Consider the following 15,614-nt stretch of genomic DNA (forward strand, 5'->3'; position numbering starts at 1 on the left):
TTTAGGTGAGGTCGCCCCGAGGCTCCACCAAACCACTAAATTGTCGTAAGTTCGCTACTCACAGCTTCCGCAAATCGTCTAATGGCGGTTCCCGGTGGGACACCCTGTATAAATATAATGTAGTAAGAGAGGAAAATGTCAAGAAATATTTAAATGAAACGTTTCTCAAACTAGCTCTTCCCAGGAACGTTCGAGATATTAACTAGTATTTTCTTTGCTGGTAGCAAAGTTTTCGCTGAAACGACGCCGAAAAGTTATAATATAAAGATCGAGGCCTGGCTGAAAATTTTTAAACTGAACTCCACATAAAGGAAGAAGTAATATAATAATCCTAGTCTCTTTAGGAGGCAGAGCACGTAATAACCAGACCCAAATTAAATCCAGCTCTATATCTCCCACGAAATGGAAAGTTTTGTAATAACAAGGGCATTCGTATGATGATAGTAAATAATGTAGAGCGTCTTGGCTCTAGCCGCGCAAGCCTCCGATCGAAATGTAGTCCGAGAATCGCGGCTCTCAGTCAGAATCAGCTTGTCACCAAAATAACATCTTCCTCGCCGGGACGCCCATCGAGGACGACGCCGACGACGCCGACGCGTGAGCCCTTTTTTACGTCCGTGCCCCGAGCAACAGATATTTGTTTATCCACGTGTTCGTTCGATATGCGTAAAACGTAAAGCCCATTCGAAATGGAACTTATTTTCTTTGCAGTGTTAACGGTCGTTTCTGGTGTGCTGGGATACTCGTGGCCCAGTGAAGACCTCACCACGAAACCGAATACTTACCGTAACGACCCTTTGGTGGTCGAAACCACCAGTGGGGCGGTGCGGGGATACTCCAAGACCGTGCTCGGAAGGGATGTGCATGTGTTCACAGGGATACCCTTTGCAAAGCCGCCAATAGAGCAGCTCAGATTTCGGAGGCCTGTGCCCATAGACTCCTGGCATGGGGTCTTGGACGCCACCAAGCTGCCGAACTCTTGTTTCCAGGAGCGTTATGAGTACTTTCCTGGCTTTGAGGGAGAGGAAATGTGGAACCCCAATACCAATATATCAGAAGATTGCCTGTACTTGAATATCTGGGTACCACAGCGACTGCGCATCAGGCACCATGACAACAAGCCTCCAATGGAGCGCCCCAAGGTGCCAGTGCTTATCTGGATTTATGGTGGAGGTTACATGAGCGGGACGTCGACCTTGGACATCTATGACGCAGACATAATCGCAGCTACCAGTGATGTCATTGTAGCTTCCATGCAATACCGTGTGGGGTCGTTCGGGTTTTTGTACCTGAACAAGTATTTCCCAAAGGACAGTATGGAAACTCCTGGAAATATGGGGCTGTGGGACCAAGCCTTGGCGATACGCTGGATCAAGGACAACGTCGCCAGTTTCGGTGGAGATCCTGAGCTCATCACTCTTTTCGGAGAGTCGGCGGGAGGAGGGTCCGTTAGTATCCTCCTCATGAGTCCAGTGACCAAAGGCCTGGCTAAAAGGGGCATATTGCAATCCGGAACCATGAATACTCCCTGGAGCTACATGTCAGGAGAACAAGCTGAGAGTATAGGGAGGGCCTTGGTGCAAGATTGCGGTTGTGGCAACATATCGCACCTTGACACCAACCCTTTTCAAGTCCTGGATTGCATGAGAGCTGTAGATGCCAAGACCATCTCTTTGCAACAATGGAACTCGTATTCGGGCATATTAGGCTTCCCATCCATGCCTACCATCGATGGAGCGTTCCTGCCTAAACATCCAAAGGATTTACTGGCTGACGGCGATTATGAGGATATGGAGATTTTATTGGGGAGCAATCAAGATGAAGGTAGGTTTTTTTCGTCAATTGGATTAAATCGGCCTTCTACATTATTTACCCATCATTGCCAAGGACGCGGATCGTGGGAATGTGGGTAATCGATAGGGAGAAATTGATGTGTAATCCACGAGGGAGGTTTCTCACTCAACACATTTGCCGTGCCATGTGACAAAACGGGAGGGCATAGCAAAGTGTTCTACTGGCAATTTGCCGCTTTTACGAGTGGAAATTTCATAATTTTCCTAGGACGAAAGAGCCCTCCAGGCCGTGATATTTCAAATTTGAGTATTTTCCTGGGAAATGTCGTGTAAGCAAGAGTGATTAAAACGGAATGGAATTCGTATAAATTACATATTATACTAGAGAAAGCGTTAGGTTAAATTTGCTGAATGGTAACATTATTTTGAAAGATTCGCGAGGCAGCAAATCAAATCCAAATCGGTTGCCATGGTACCCAGAAATCAATAGAGCATGTTGAGAAACGTATTAAATTTTTGTAGAATGTTTTCTCTAAGTTTTAGTGTCACAAAATTGTCACGGCATATGAGAAATTTGAGATGTGGAGGTTTTTTTGAGTCAATTTCGTTGATCCAAATCTGCTTTACTCACCATTCGGGAACGTGCCTTTATTTTTAGAAAATATACTTTTATAACGGTCGATTCACGCATAATTTCTATTGTTTTTCCATACTGAATATTTATATTTAAAGATGTGCGTAATATCGACAATATTTGCATATTTACTTGTACAATCGATAATGAGCAAAAATCCGAAATAGCGAAATCAAATTATATGCACAAGAAGGCTTTAAAAATGAATATCTCTCCTGTTGGATCGCTTAGACATATCTTTTAAGGGGGTCTTTCCAGACATCCGTTCTCACTGAACTCGAGTCATTTATAACGCAATAACTTGAAAAGAAAATTGCAGAGTTAAAATGTATCATTGAGCACTCTGTGATAATATAAATTTTTCGGTTATATAATTTAACAATCTGGCGAGGATAAATTCGTGCTATTATCAGGATGTTTTCCTTGGGAAAAATAGCCAACTCTCGATTTCTACTTTCACCACCATGAGCACCTATGGCTTCGTTGATTGAGATGCAATTAAGCACAACCTTAGCACACCTCATTACGTAACTTTTCTAACTTGTGTAGTCTCCAACTGTAGTCTCCAAGCTCTTTTCAACTTCCCGATCAACATTAGTGGCCAAACGAAGTCCCAATTGATAGAGAATATTATAGTTTAAAAAATCCCCTTGTTCAATCACGAGGAATGACCTTTCAACAGGGAACGTTTGTTGTTCTCGATGTTTTTTTCAATTTCATTTGAAGATATGAATCCGCCTCGGAGATCGCAGATTGTGCATATTCACCATACCAAAAACCAAAAAATACTTTCCACAATACTACTGGTTCTCAGCAAAGTCGCATTTCATGCTCTGCATGCTCGATTGAGAAAAGTCTTTTGCCAGGAAGTTTTGTGTATGGGAAAACTTTATATTCCGCAGTTAGGTCAGAAAGAGGGATTTCCTGTATTTGTCCTCTATTCTTTAAAATACGAAAACAAACACTTTCTAAGTGACCAGTATTAATCAAAGAAACTTGACTAGCGGAAAATTTGATATGATGATGAGGACGAAAAAGATCATATTTTGCAAACAATTTTCTTGTTTCTAAACGTGTGATAAATTTGATATAGCTCTGAAATCCGAATATCCGGCATATTTCTTACATGAAAACAAGTACTTTTCACGCGATCCAAGTTCCTCGCAGGAGTTGTATTGGTTAGAAAATTTCATGGTATGGAAAATGGAAAAAAGAATCATCAGTTTGACATGATTCGAATACAGAATTACTCGATTGCCGCTTCGAGAACTGAGCCCCTGGGCCCTTATTTTCATATACTGTATATATGTGAGGATTCCCATGAAAGTTTTGTGCTGTTGATTGCTCATAATACGTGTAAGTAACTTTCCATTATCTGCTAACTATCTCCATTCAGACTGGTCTCTAATATTTAGTTTGTGGCCAAAAATTTAGCTATTGCACTGTGTTCAGTCGTTGTTGAAATTAATACATACGAAATTACTTTTTACTCGTCAGAAGTACAACAATAAACAATAATGCAATAACTCCCGTTGAACTCTTACTCGAACCCATGAAAATAAGGGCCATGGGAGGAGTTTATTTATGAGTAAACATTTTAGAATTGCATGGTTTTGTTTCGTAGTAAATTTAATTCTACATTCGTTACTGAAATGATCCTTTAGTCGTGGATTTTCACCTAATTCGTTTAATTCTCCGTTAATATGTCTCAGATTCGACCCTCTTCCTTCCCTTTCTTTCACCCTATTTCTTTTAATGTTACTCCATTTTAGGTGGAAAAAAAACATGCGTCGTCTCATTTAACATACAGTTTTTTCCTGCTTTACTTATTCGGTTACTTTTCGGTTAGAAGTCTCTTTTATCAGGAGTCTTCGTGTCGACATAGTGGAAAAATCGAATTTAGTATTTACAAGCCAGAAGCTGGCTCCACCATATGCTGGAGTCGCGAGTCTCGAATGATGAACCTACGGCATTTGACAAATTACAATACGAATAGTTTGGAAAATGGTTCGTAAAATAGTGATTATTCGATTATTCAAAATTCGTCGAATTCCGCATATGTAGATTCAGATTTAAATTCGAAATATTTGGTTATTTTCCAGGCGAGAACCCCAGAGATTTCTTCCAGCAGTATCTTATTCGATAGAAATTCTCAGGCTCTATTTGGTGATGAAACGGTTCTTTAGTCGAAAGCTCTGATGTTTTGGCCGATTTTCAGATTATCAGTCTGACCATTAGTTCACCTGCTCAGCTTTAACGAGAAAATACCGCCCACTTTCGGCATGAGAGCTTTTTCCAGCCAATTTTGTTTGATAGAACACTTCATGCATGCATGTTATGGCGAAAAAACTTTTGATTCAAGACGTTTTGTTTCTGCAATTTCAGGATAACCTTCAATTTATAGGTATTCCGGTGCTTTTGATTGAGTTTCTAGGCAAAAACAACTACATTTTAACTTTAAAATAATGGACTTTCTTCAGCGACATCCGATTTAATAGAAAATATCGTGCTCTATTTGGTTTGAGAAATACTTACTTCTAGGAATTTATGTTATTTGAAACTTTTTAAAAGCTTGATCTTCTTGACGTCTACAGACTCGGATTTGGCTCCTTCTGGCTAGTTTTCAGGTAAAAGATATTCGTGATCCATTTTCTTCTGCTTGGTAGAAAACGGCATCTTCTAATTCCCTAATGATAAAAAACTATTTTGTGAAGACTGTCAAATATTTTGGAGAAACCTCATCTTCCCTTTGCAGGCCTTAGATTCCCCCCGATCTATTCCCATTCGAGAATACAGCCGTTCGACATAAACAATATTTTCGTCAACGTGGTGGTACTAGAAAATTTAATGCTCTGATTACATAATGACGAAAAAACTCTTTTGCCAAAACGTTCCGCGTTTAAGACTTAAATAAGTTCATAGTGCGATTATAAGCCATAGATTCTCTTCACCTGTAGCTAAACAATAAGGGAGCCATTTGACATATCCGGATATGTTCCTCAATGGAGTCTCTTCTGATAATGAACCTCGTGTTCTGGTCAACGGATGAGCACTTTCATCAGAAGTTTACGCGTTTCAGAAATTTAATAAAAAATTTATTCCTTTCTACGATTGAGCAAGCGGGGGTTTCCTGTGATTTTCAATCAAAAACATTTTCGTCCTTTCATGTGTTATAGATACCATTAGGAAATCGTCATATCTCTTCTTTCTAGATAAGCGTTAGGTGGAGGAATCTAATTTAGCAGCCATTCCGATCACGTGCATTAGTGTGATATGCTTGTTATCTTAACAACAGCAATTTGCAAGTTACTTCAATGGGACGCAGAATATTCAATGATGGTGCACACGATGTTTTCAAGTAATGCGCAAAAGTACCTGTTAGGAGATGGTTCTTAATCAGATCAAAATAGTTTGCTCATGGAATTTTTGGCGTTAACGCAATAGAGGGTGCAATGGAGTGAAGAAAGTGATAACATTAAAAATTGGAAATTTGCGAGAAAAGCTCTCGGAAGGTAGAAGAAGAAGTAAGTCGAAGATTGTGCATTTTTCAATTAATCGGAGTGCGGAGTGGAATATGCGAAAGCTTTTCTCCATCTCCATAGAAAATGCGAGAGCAAACTTGAAACCGAGAGATTAGTGTGACCATTATTTTGAGGAGGAAACCTTGGATAATTTTAAGTCAATGTTCGTCAAAGAACATAAACACCAATAAGCCATCAAAAAGGAAATTGGAACTTTCCTTCCTATTAAACTGTATCTACCCAATCTAACCATCAAATTGAATTCGTGAGTAGTCCTGATATGTGTGTTGGAACGAATTTAAATATTATCCGGTCCGTCACGCGATGTAATAAGCGCTTCCTTAATCTTCCCCATTGGATAAGTCCACTTCCATTGTTTACCAAACGAAATAAAATAACATAAATCATTGGTAACAACTCGAATCGAACCTTTAACAACACTTGTTAACCATAAGAAAAAAGGCGTTAAACGTTTCGTAACTCAACTCTTATAAAGAGGAAGATGAGCAGAATCTTAAAAAGTGCAGTGCTAGATGAATTATGCAGGTCACGTTGTTCCTAATTATTACTAACTGAAACCTGCATTGTCCCTAGATAAGAGCATTAATTAGTCGTAAGTGTTTCTTTCATAATTAATTTTAATAAAAATTAATATTCATTCGAGTTGGAGAGTCGAGAGAGCCCCGGACATGGGGCAAATCAAAGTGAAGGGATGTATTTTAATGCTAATTTTAATTAATACTAGAAAAGCACTTTGAAAACTTCATTAAAACCGCATTAAACATTTTTTAGAGTTTCGTTAAAATGACATCATCTTCAAGTCAAGTGAAACGAAACCTAATTAAAACCGGTCTTCTTGATGTGCATTAATAAACCCACAACGTGGCAATTACGAAATTTAAATCAGCGGCACACGAAGCCCATCTTTCATTTCATTTTCGTGAAAATTAGTACGTTTTTACCCTGGTGACTTATTATTCAAATATATGCAATACAACACGTGTAATAAACTAGTTAAATTAAGTTTTGCTGTGCAACATCCGCCTTCGAGTATTTCACATCAAATCAGAAGCCGCCCACGAGTCACGCGAAGCGGCAGTATTTAGCTTTTTGCGGATTGTTTTTATTACCGGGGATTAATAGAGTTGGGATTTATGCCCTTGGGGCTGAAGGGGTTTGTTTTTGGGGTCAAGGGATGGCAAAAAGCTGTCCCATTTTCGAGCGCTTAAATGAGTTGAAATGGTGCAGGCAAAGATTATTTTAAGCCTGTAGATCCATTTTATATATATATATATATATATATATATATATATATTTTTTTTTTTAAATTATTAGTTGTACAATTGTGATTCCGCCATTTTTCTTTCGAACTTCGAGGCCTTATTGCGAAAGACGAGGTATACTTTTAGGGTTCACAGTGTGATCCATCGCTGGGCACTACTTTCTCCCATCGTTCCGCGTTGACAAAATTGGTCATCTTTTGAAGCGATTAAATTTTTTATTTTTTTTATAAGACTGGAGGTTCCGGTAAGCCACGCCGTGTGCCATTGATCGAAACAAGTGACAGTCAGAGGAAGCAATGTCTGGAGAATACGGGGGACGAGGTGCGACTTCCCATTTCAACGTTTCAAAGTGCGTCTTTGAACTATTGTCTTACTACTTTCTCAACACGAGGAAATCACTTTATCGTGTATTTTGCCATGTATGGCGACGGTTTGTGTTCCAAGGCTCGGCTCAAACGCATCAATTGCGTCAGACAACAATTCATGATACTCTACGTCGAGCCGGTCCCAACAGGACAGAGCATCATCTTGGACCCGTGAACATTCAGCTTGACCGTCGATGTGGAAGCATGACCGGGAAATCCTCATGATTTACTGCTCCTGGGGGTTATCTTAATGAATCCTTTTTTGTCCCCAGTCACGATGCGATAGAGAAACCCCTTTCCTCTTTGCCTTTCGAACAACTGCTCACAAGCAAACAAACGCCATTCTCCAATTCGTACGGCGCTCAATTTCCTTGCTTCCGAATCATTTCCATATCTTTGAGGCGCTTTGAAATTGCTTGTTGAGTCTCTCCAAATGATCGAGCCAATTCGTCTTAACATTCATACGAGTCTTCATTAAATTACGCTTCCAATTCCGTATCTTCGAAGACCTTCCCTCTTCCACCGCTATGCTGGTCTTCGACGTGAAAATCACGTTTCTTAGAGTGTTGAATCCACTCACGACACGTTCTCTTACTAATAATGATCTCGCCATAAGTATTCGAAAGCATTCGATTTCAACATTTGATTTCAGCCGGAGATTTCTTCATGTTGGAGCAGAAAATTAAAACATCCCGCAAATGACAAAAATTAAGCTTGTAAACTGACGTTGTTAATGGAGATTTACTTTGCGATGCAAACACAAATCAATTAATGTTTCTGCGAGGTTATGTCGGGGGAAGCCCAAGTTTATTGCACGACATCTATGATCGATTTATTCCGACCACTACTTACTACTAAAACCTTCTATAGTATATAACATATAATATAACTTGTCCAGCCATTAAATTTCATAACATTAGGACTATTGCTATCTAAGAGAGCTACTACTAGAATCTTATAAGTACTTTTGATGCCTGCCGGTATTTTTTGAAGAAAGCAACTTTCTTGGTTGAACATCTTCATATTGGTTATATAATGTAAACAAATTCAATAGATAAAATTGAAGATTTAAATTCATAAATTTCAATCGATTTCGATAGTAACGAGCAGATCGTCTCCATGGCAATAATCTCGTAGTTTTATTGTTTTATAATGTGGAATTATAAAATGCCTAATATAACAGCATGTTTTATATGCGGTTTATTGGCATGTTACTGGGATGTTAAAGAAATCACAAAAAAGACAAACATTTGAAGGTATTTAAGGTGAGCCCTCAGTTTGCTGAATTTGCTACCGGAAAACGACTATTGTTCCTGGTCTAAATAGGTATAGTCATTATTTATGAAGGTGGTTTAGGTGCTTTGCTGCTGTGACAGGACTGTTCAGTAAAAATGCAGGATCTAACCGAAGAGAAAAATTCACGTTTCCTTTAGTCTGCCTTAGTATCGAGGAACAGACAAATTTATAATATGGTTTCAATGGATTTTTATTAAAAGTTTCTGATACAACGCAATAGATAATGTGAGATGAGAAACACTACTCGAAGTACCTTAATAAATAATGAACTGCTAAGTTTAGTTATAACTCATTTGAAAAAAAACTTAAAGTCTTATGGCTCAGGCTAAAAAAACACTCTGTGTTTTTATCATAGAAAAGTAACTTAGCTAAACGTCCGAATACGTCCTTGATAACTCGATTTTCTCTAGTTCTTCCTCACGCATTCACTTGAAGTAGCGACAGCAGCAACTTAATTTACTTTAGAGTGCTATCAGATGATAAGGAAGAGTTAAAATAAAGGAAGGAATTGTGAATACATTATAGTTTGAAATTTCTTTTCGGTTCCTATCAGTATGTCTTTGATTTGACTAGACGAAGGTGTCCTAGCTGATGGAACTTTCTTTGAAAATATACAGGGTGTCTTTAGTCGACTGTCCATTAGAAGCATTTAGAGAAGCGCGAAAACTAGAAAATTGCAATTTAATATGCAGCCATTTGCGCCCAGGAACTATTGATTGAAAATACACTGCACCACAAAATTAACACATAATTTTTTAAACTGAACAATTTGCTTTTGAAAATATTTATAAAGTGCGCTTGTGATTTAAAAAATTTTTACTTTATGGCTTTTATAACTTTTCCATAATTTTTTTACATGTTTATTTACAAAATAGCAACAATTGATCAAAAAATATTCAAAATTGTTACACCCAGTTTCATAAGAAATGCATCGCGCAGTAATAGTAATTAAGTCTTGAAATTTTGGCAAAATAATGCTTCATAGTGGAGTATCAAATGATCAGAGTTTCGCGAAAGAAGAAAGAACGCCAATGGTTTTTTTGTCATCGACCTTCTAAATTTTTTATTTAATTACAAAGAAAAATCAAATAATATTTAGATGGAAATATACAGTTAAGGATAAAAAATTAAATGATTTTTTGGCGCGCCGTGTATTCACTTAACTATGCCCCTTATGGTTTCGTTAAGTCGGATTTATTGAATATTCCGGTTACTCTTCGTTAGGAAACGTAAAATATTTTCGCTAAAATAATAAAAACGAACATGCGTAACAATTAAAAATAGGCGTTGATTTTGTGGTGCAGTGTATTTTGAAAATGGCGGAACAGCCAGAAGTATTAGAAATTAATAACAACTTTGTTATATTAAATGGAAAGGCTATGTGTATTATTTATTTATTTTATGATTTTATGTTGAATTCCAGGTAAACGCTGCTAACCTAAAATGTCAACTTTCGAAGATAAAAATTGTTTTATATCAAAATTGACTAAAATCTTTTTGAAAAAAAGTTGCTTTAGTGAAACTAACAAAGGTTTTGCCAGTAGAAAATCAAACCATTACTCTTCGCTCTTTTCCATTTGAAATGTAATAATTATATACAGGGTAGTCGCCGATATAAATCGAACTAGGTCAACACAAAAATGTGAAAAAGTTCTTTTCTTCAAATGGGACACCCCATATTTTATTACATGGGTTAAAAGATAATTTCATTTTGCATTCAATTATGTGATATATTACTATTCTTACATACACATTGTTGTGGGCTGTTTGAATTCGAAATTTGACAATTAAACAAACATGTAATCAAAACATAGTTAGTTGCTTGGTGCTGTAATATCTTTCTCTACATATCAACCAACTATTTTATCAGTGGTTGAAAATGTCCACGATATATTTCCAAATATTTTTCTGTTTGTAACTGTAGCTGGATAAAATTCAAACTCAAAAAAAATTTTTTATAAGATGTAGAAATAACATAACGTTGATATGGTTGTTTACCCATGTATTGTAATAAATATGCAGTGTCCCATTTGGAAAAAATGACTTTTTAGCATTTTTTTAAAATTTTTAGTTGAATGTATTTGGCAGACCACCCTGTAGATAATTATCAAAATTAGAAATGAGAACAATAAAGTGTAATGTTTTGACTTTCTGCCGCCAAAAATTTGTAGTCTTTACGTTGTTAGTTCCGCTCTAACAATTTTTTTTACACAGAAGATTTTGCCAATTTCGGCATTAAACAATTTTTATCACTGAAAGTTGACATTTTTGGTTAACGGCATGTTACAAAAAGTTAATCTGAAATTCAATATGGAATAATAAAAATATAAAAAACATAGTCATGCCATTTAAAATAACAAAATTATTAGCAATTTCCGGTACTTCCCGAAAAGTAGCAATTTTGAAAATACTTTCAATTGATAGATCTTCGGTTCAAATGGCTACATACAAAATTGTTATTTTTTTAGTTTTCACGGTTCTCGAAATGCAGTAAAACTCACATAACGAACACGCGTTGTATCGAACACTCGGTTATAGCACACCCTATTCTTTATTATCTGGAGTTTTGAGCTCGGTTATAACGAATCGTCAGGAGTTTCTGTTGATAATATAAGCGAATGGGCCAAAAACTAGCACATTTCTGATTTTGAGAAAATTAACTAAAATGAATATGACGTGATTGATGAACCCGTAATAGTTGCTAAATTTCCTAATGATATTGACACTGTTCAAATAAGTGCTTATGATCAATATGAAAACGGTTCGAGTAATGAGTAGGAAGTTGACAAGGATGATGAAGTGCTTATCTCTAGAGCTCAAGAGGCCCTTTCTGCTTTGAAGATCGTAGCTTATTATTTACTGATGACTTATCCAAAAAATGAAAACTTTTTAAACGCGACAAATGTTTTGATATTGAAAAATATTGAAAAACTGCAAGGTGCACAGTGAAATTACGGACTTCGGGTCTGTCTGAACTTCGAATGTATTCAAGGTTTTTCTTGTTTTTGTTCCTCATTTAATATATATTATATGCATATGTACAGGGTGTCCCCACTTAAAGCTATGATCGAAGATTATTCAATAAAGGTACGTTGTATGAAAAAAAGTTTCAAATAAAAGTCGTCCGGTGAAGAGGGGGACATGTCATGAAGATAGTGACTTTTAACTGAAACGTCATTTTAAGTTTGTTTCAAGGACAACTTTTTTTTCAAATGACATCCCCATATTTTTTTGCAGATTCTTGCAGACCATCAAAAAATTAATGTTTTATTATAAATGCAAATTTCTTCTCCAACGTTTTGTTTTCGGACGAATCCACATTCACTGTACCATGGTGCAGTAAATCGCCATAATCTGCATCTTTGGAGTGCTGTAAACCCATACTGGCTAAGAGAAGTTGAACATCAAAGATCATGGTCAGTGAATGTATTGTGCGGCATTATTGGGGAATATTTAATTGGACTTTTCTTCATCAAAGGAAACTTGTATGAAGAAATGTACTGCAATTTCTTGCGTAATAATCTTCCGGAATTGTTAGAAAATGATCCAGTTGCTATTAGACGAGTGATGTGATACCAGCATGACGGCTGTCCAGCTCACGTTTCTAGAATATTTCGTGAGGTTCTGGTTGAAATGTATTCGGACCGAAGGATAGGACTGGGCGGGCCAGTGAACTGGCCTCCTAGGTCGCCTGATCTGACTTCACCAGATTTTTTCCTCAGGGGTTTTCAAAAGGACAAAGTTTACGCTGAAGCACCAACAACTGTAGATGATATGAAAAGGAGAATTGAAACTGCGCGTCAATTGATATACGGGGTGATGTTACGCAAAGTAAATAATTCTTTTTGAACAAGAGTTGAGACGTGTTTGGAGCAGGAAGGATGTTCTTTCGAACATTTGCTTCCATAAGTTCCTCAAATCAGGATTTTAAATTAATTTGCCAAATAATTTTTTTTTTCACAAAAATATATTTTTTTTTTATTGAATAGAAGGATTGTTATGAGTTTTAAACAGTATATGCTTTACAAAACTTTTTTATAAAAAAAATTCAATAATTATCACTTCTCTACCTTTAATGTGATTTTCTTTTAAAGACTGACTATTATCCCAAATTGTCCAACTAGTCTTCCAATTTTCACAATTTTTGCTTGAAAAACTCCAAAGTATCGGCTGCCTCTATTATGATATAGAATTCCTGGGGTGGGGGAGACGTCCGGTCCTCACTAACGTCCTAAAATATTCACATTTCTCATTTGAAGTCTTCATTTTTATGATAACTGTCTCTAACAGTGTGTTGCCACCTCGGAGCGCAATAAGCTTCTATTTTGTTGACAAAGATGTTTTTGCTTTGTGAATTAATGCACTTTGACCCCAAATTTTGCACTTCGATCCTGATTAATATTTGATGGTTAACTCGTGGTTTAGACATTTTAAGCGTATTACACCGTTGATGACTTGGCAGTGCTTTGAATTTTAATCATTAACGGATCGAATATTTCGATAATATGCAGTATTTCTAACAGTGATTCTGTTGTTCATTTTGTAATGATTGATATTTTAACTTACTCGCTTCTGCTTTTTTTCGCTGATAGTTTACATCGATTCCAGTGTTGGAACCTTTTAAGGATGAAGTTAATCTCTTCTAGATCTGACACTTTTAGTGGATTTGTGAAGCTCGCCAGAAACGTTTATTGAATTTCTTTTTTATGTCATTCCTTGGAAACACCTATTGCCCAGATTCTAAAATCTTTCTCCTGAAGTTAGTACTGAAATACGACTCGAAGAAGAAGTGCTAAAATCAATTATTGGGTCACTATTATTAAATTTATCGATCTTCCGGAACGGCCTGGCTTCTTTTGAGTTTCTCCCCCATACATTTTGAAAACTTTCGAAAATGCTGCTGTATGACCTTCGCTGTCACCAATTGTGTTTCGGTGTCATCCCAGTTATCTGTTTCGAGAATTAAGTTATTCCAATTATGAATTAAAGACAGGTGCGCACTAGGTCAATAGCTGAATCATTTTGGCTTGCTGGTTAACTTTGCTTATGATATGACAGATTCTTAATCGATCTCAACAATTAAATGCAAATCTTAGCTTTTATAATAAATAGTAAAGGCATAAATTAAACTGTGAAATAAATTTCTTGACGTAATGGGAGAGTCGTAAAATTCCACAGTATGTTCATAGCAGCAGTAAGGTCAGTGGTGTAGATGCGTGGATGGCCCGGCGCGGATTTTTTTTGAGTGGAACCAATTATTCCCGCGATTCTTGATTGTGGGGATAACGGCAAAGTGCCGCATCTCTCGCGTTCAGGAATCTGGCCCCTAAAATCCATCATAGAACAAGACCTGAAACCAAAATTTGGCTCTGTCGGACTGAAAAACTAAAAGAGGGCTTTTCCATTTTCTTAATGCAATAGAACATTAACAGTGTCTCTTCGTCTAAGGCAATTTCGGCCGTAAAAAACCTAAAAAGACTAAAAGGGCCCTTCCCCATCAAAATCTTCTCCCGCCCATGACATTCGAACCTATTCAACCTCGGGCAATTCAACTGTTATTTAACGACGTTATATTTCCCAATGCTACAGTTCTCTAGAAAAACTCTTGTGTTAAAACGTCCTATTTATTGCTCCACTTTAATATCAAGTTTGCTCTCTATCTGTCGTTAGGGCTGCATTGAATAGTTCGGGCCCAATCGATGGGGACGACCATTGAATACAAACGGAGAATAAGTGGAAACGGCTTTGAATTTCCCGAGTCAAAACTGAGTCAATAAGCCTTAAATGATATTACTTTTGTGCCTTTGATTTCCTTGTTTGACTTGTTGACTACGACTCTGGTTTCTCTGAAGTTTTGCCCTAATAATATATTAAGGTCGCTGCGCCTTGAGTTTATGTTGTCACTCCCATAAACTTTTAGTTTACTACACTTGCTAACCTTTTTATATTTGAAAGTGCATACCGTGACCTTTGCATGCTTAAATGAGAATTTAACGAGAACATGATTAGCTTTGGCGAAACATTACAATATTTATTTTTCGTGATTTATGCTTCTCCAACTCGCACCTCAATAAAACGAGTTTTCCCCACTAGGAGGGAAATCTTGAATGCACGGCGAGTCGATAACAGTAAAGTGAATTATTTATGATTATTTTATGATGTTCTGCCATAAAAGATCCATTCGAGTTATCGATCGTTTACCCTAAATGCAAGCAACAAAATTTTACGGCTACGCCATTACAGAGCGTTAGAGTGATAGAATATACTGCTTCACAGATAAATGCTTCATTTATATACATAATTCCCCTAATGTATTCATGTATTCTCACGTAAGAGGTAAGTAACATTTAATATATGATGGCTGCTGAATAGAGAGCTTTTGTGCTTTCCCTCCAAAGAGTGAACCCCATGGCTTTTGTATACGAAGACATTTCTATGGACAAATTTCTGGAGGCAGGAGGGGTGGACCAAAATCGTTGCCAACAAGGAATCGGGACTATTGAGGTTGAGATAAACAATATTTATAGTGAGTCTTTGTATGTAGCTGTCTGAAGGGTTGCCAGAGGAGCAAGGTGTCTCTATTCCTTAATAGATCGAAACGTTTTAGCCGGGCTGCTATTTTAGCATGAACGTGTGTCAGAGCCGCCACCATGGCGCTATTGTAACCACCGTGGAAACCACTTCCTTTAAAACCGAACGATTTATAGTGCTTATCAATCTAT

General features: G+C 37.1%; 1 protein-coding gene across 1 annotated transcript in view; it reads left to right on the plus strand.

Annotated features, from left to right (window-relative positions):
- Window positions 1–488: 488 nt before the first annotated feature.
- LOC136345519 (acetylcholinesterase-like) overlaps window positions 489–15,614 on the plus strand; it is an 82,021-nt gene continuing 66,895 nt past the window's right edge. Inside the window, exon 1 of the mRNA XM_066293925.1 lies at window positions 489–1,824. Within this exon, the coding sequence (XP_066150022.1) occupies window positions 690–1,824 (1,135 nt within the window). The 5' untranslated portion in view covers window positions 489–689. The remainder of the gene's footprint in view (window positions 1,825–15,614) is intronic.

Source organism: Euwallacea fornicatus, chromosome 20 (genome assembly GCF_040115645.1).
Source record: "Euwallacea fornicatus isolate EFF26 chromosome 20, ASM4011564v1, whole genome shotgun sequence".
Classification (NCBI taxonomy): Eukaryota; Metazoa; Arthropoda; class Insecta; order Coleoptera; family Curculionidae; genus Euwallacea; species Euwallacea fornicatus.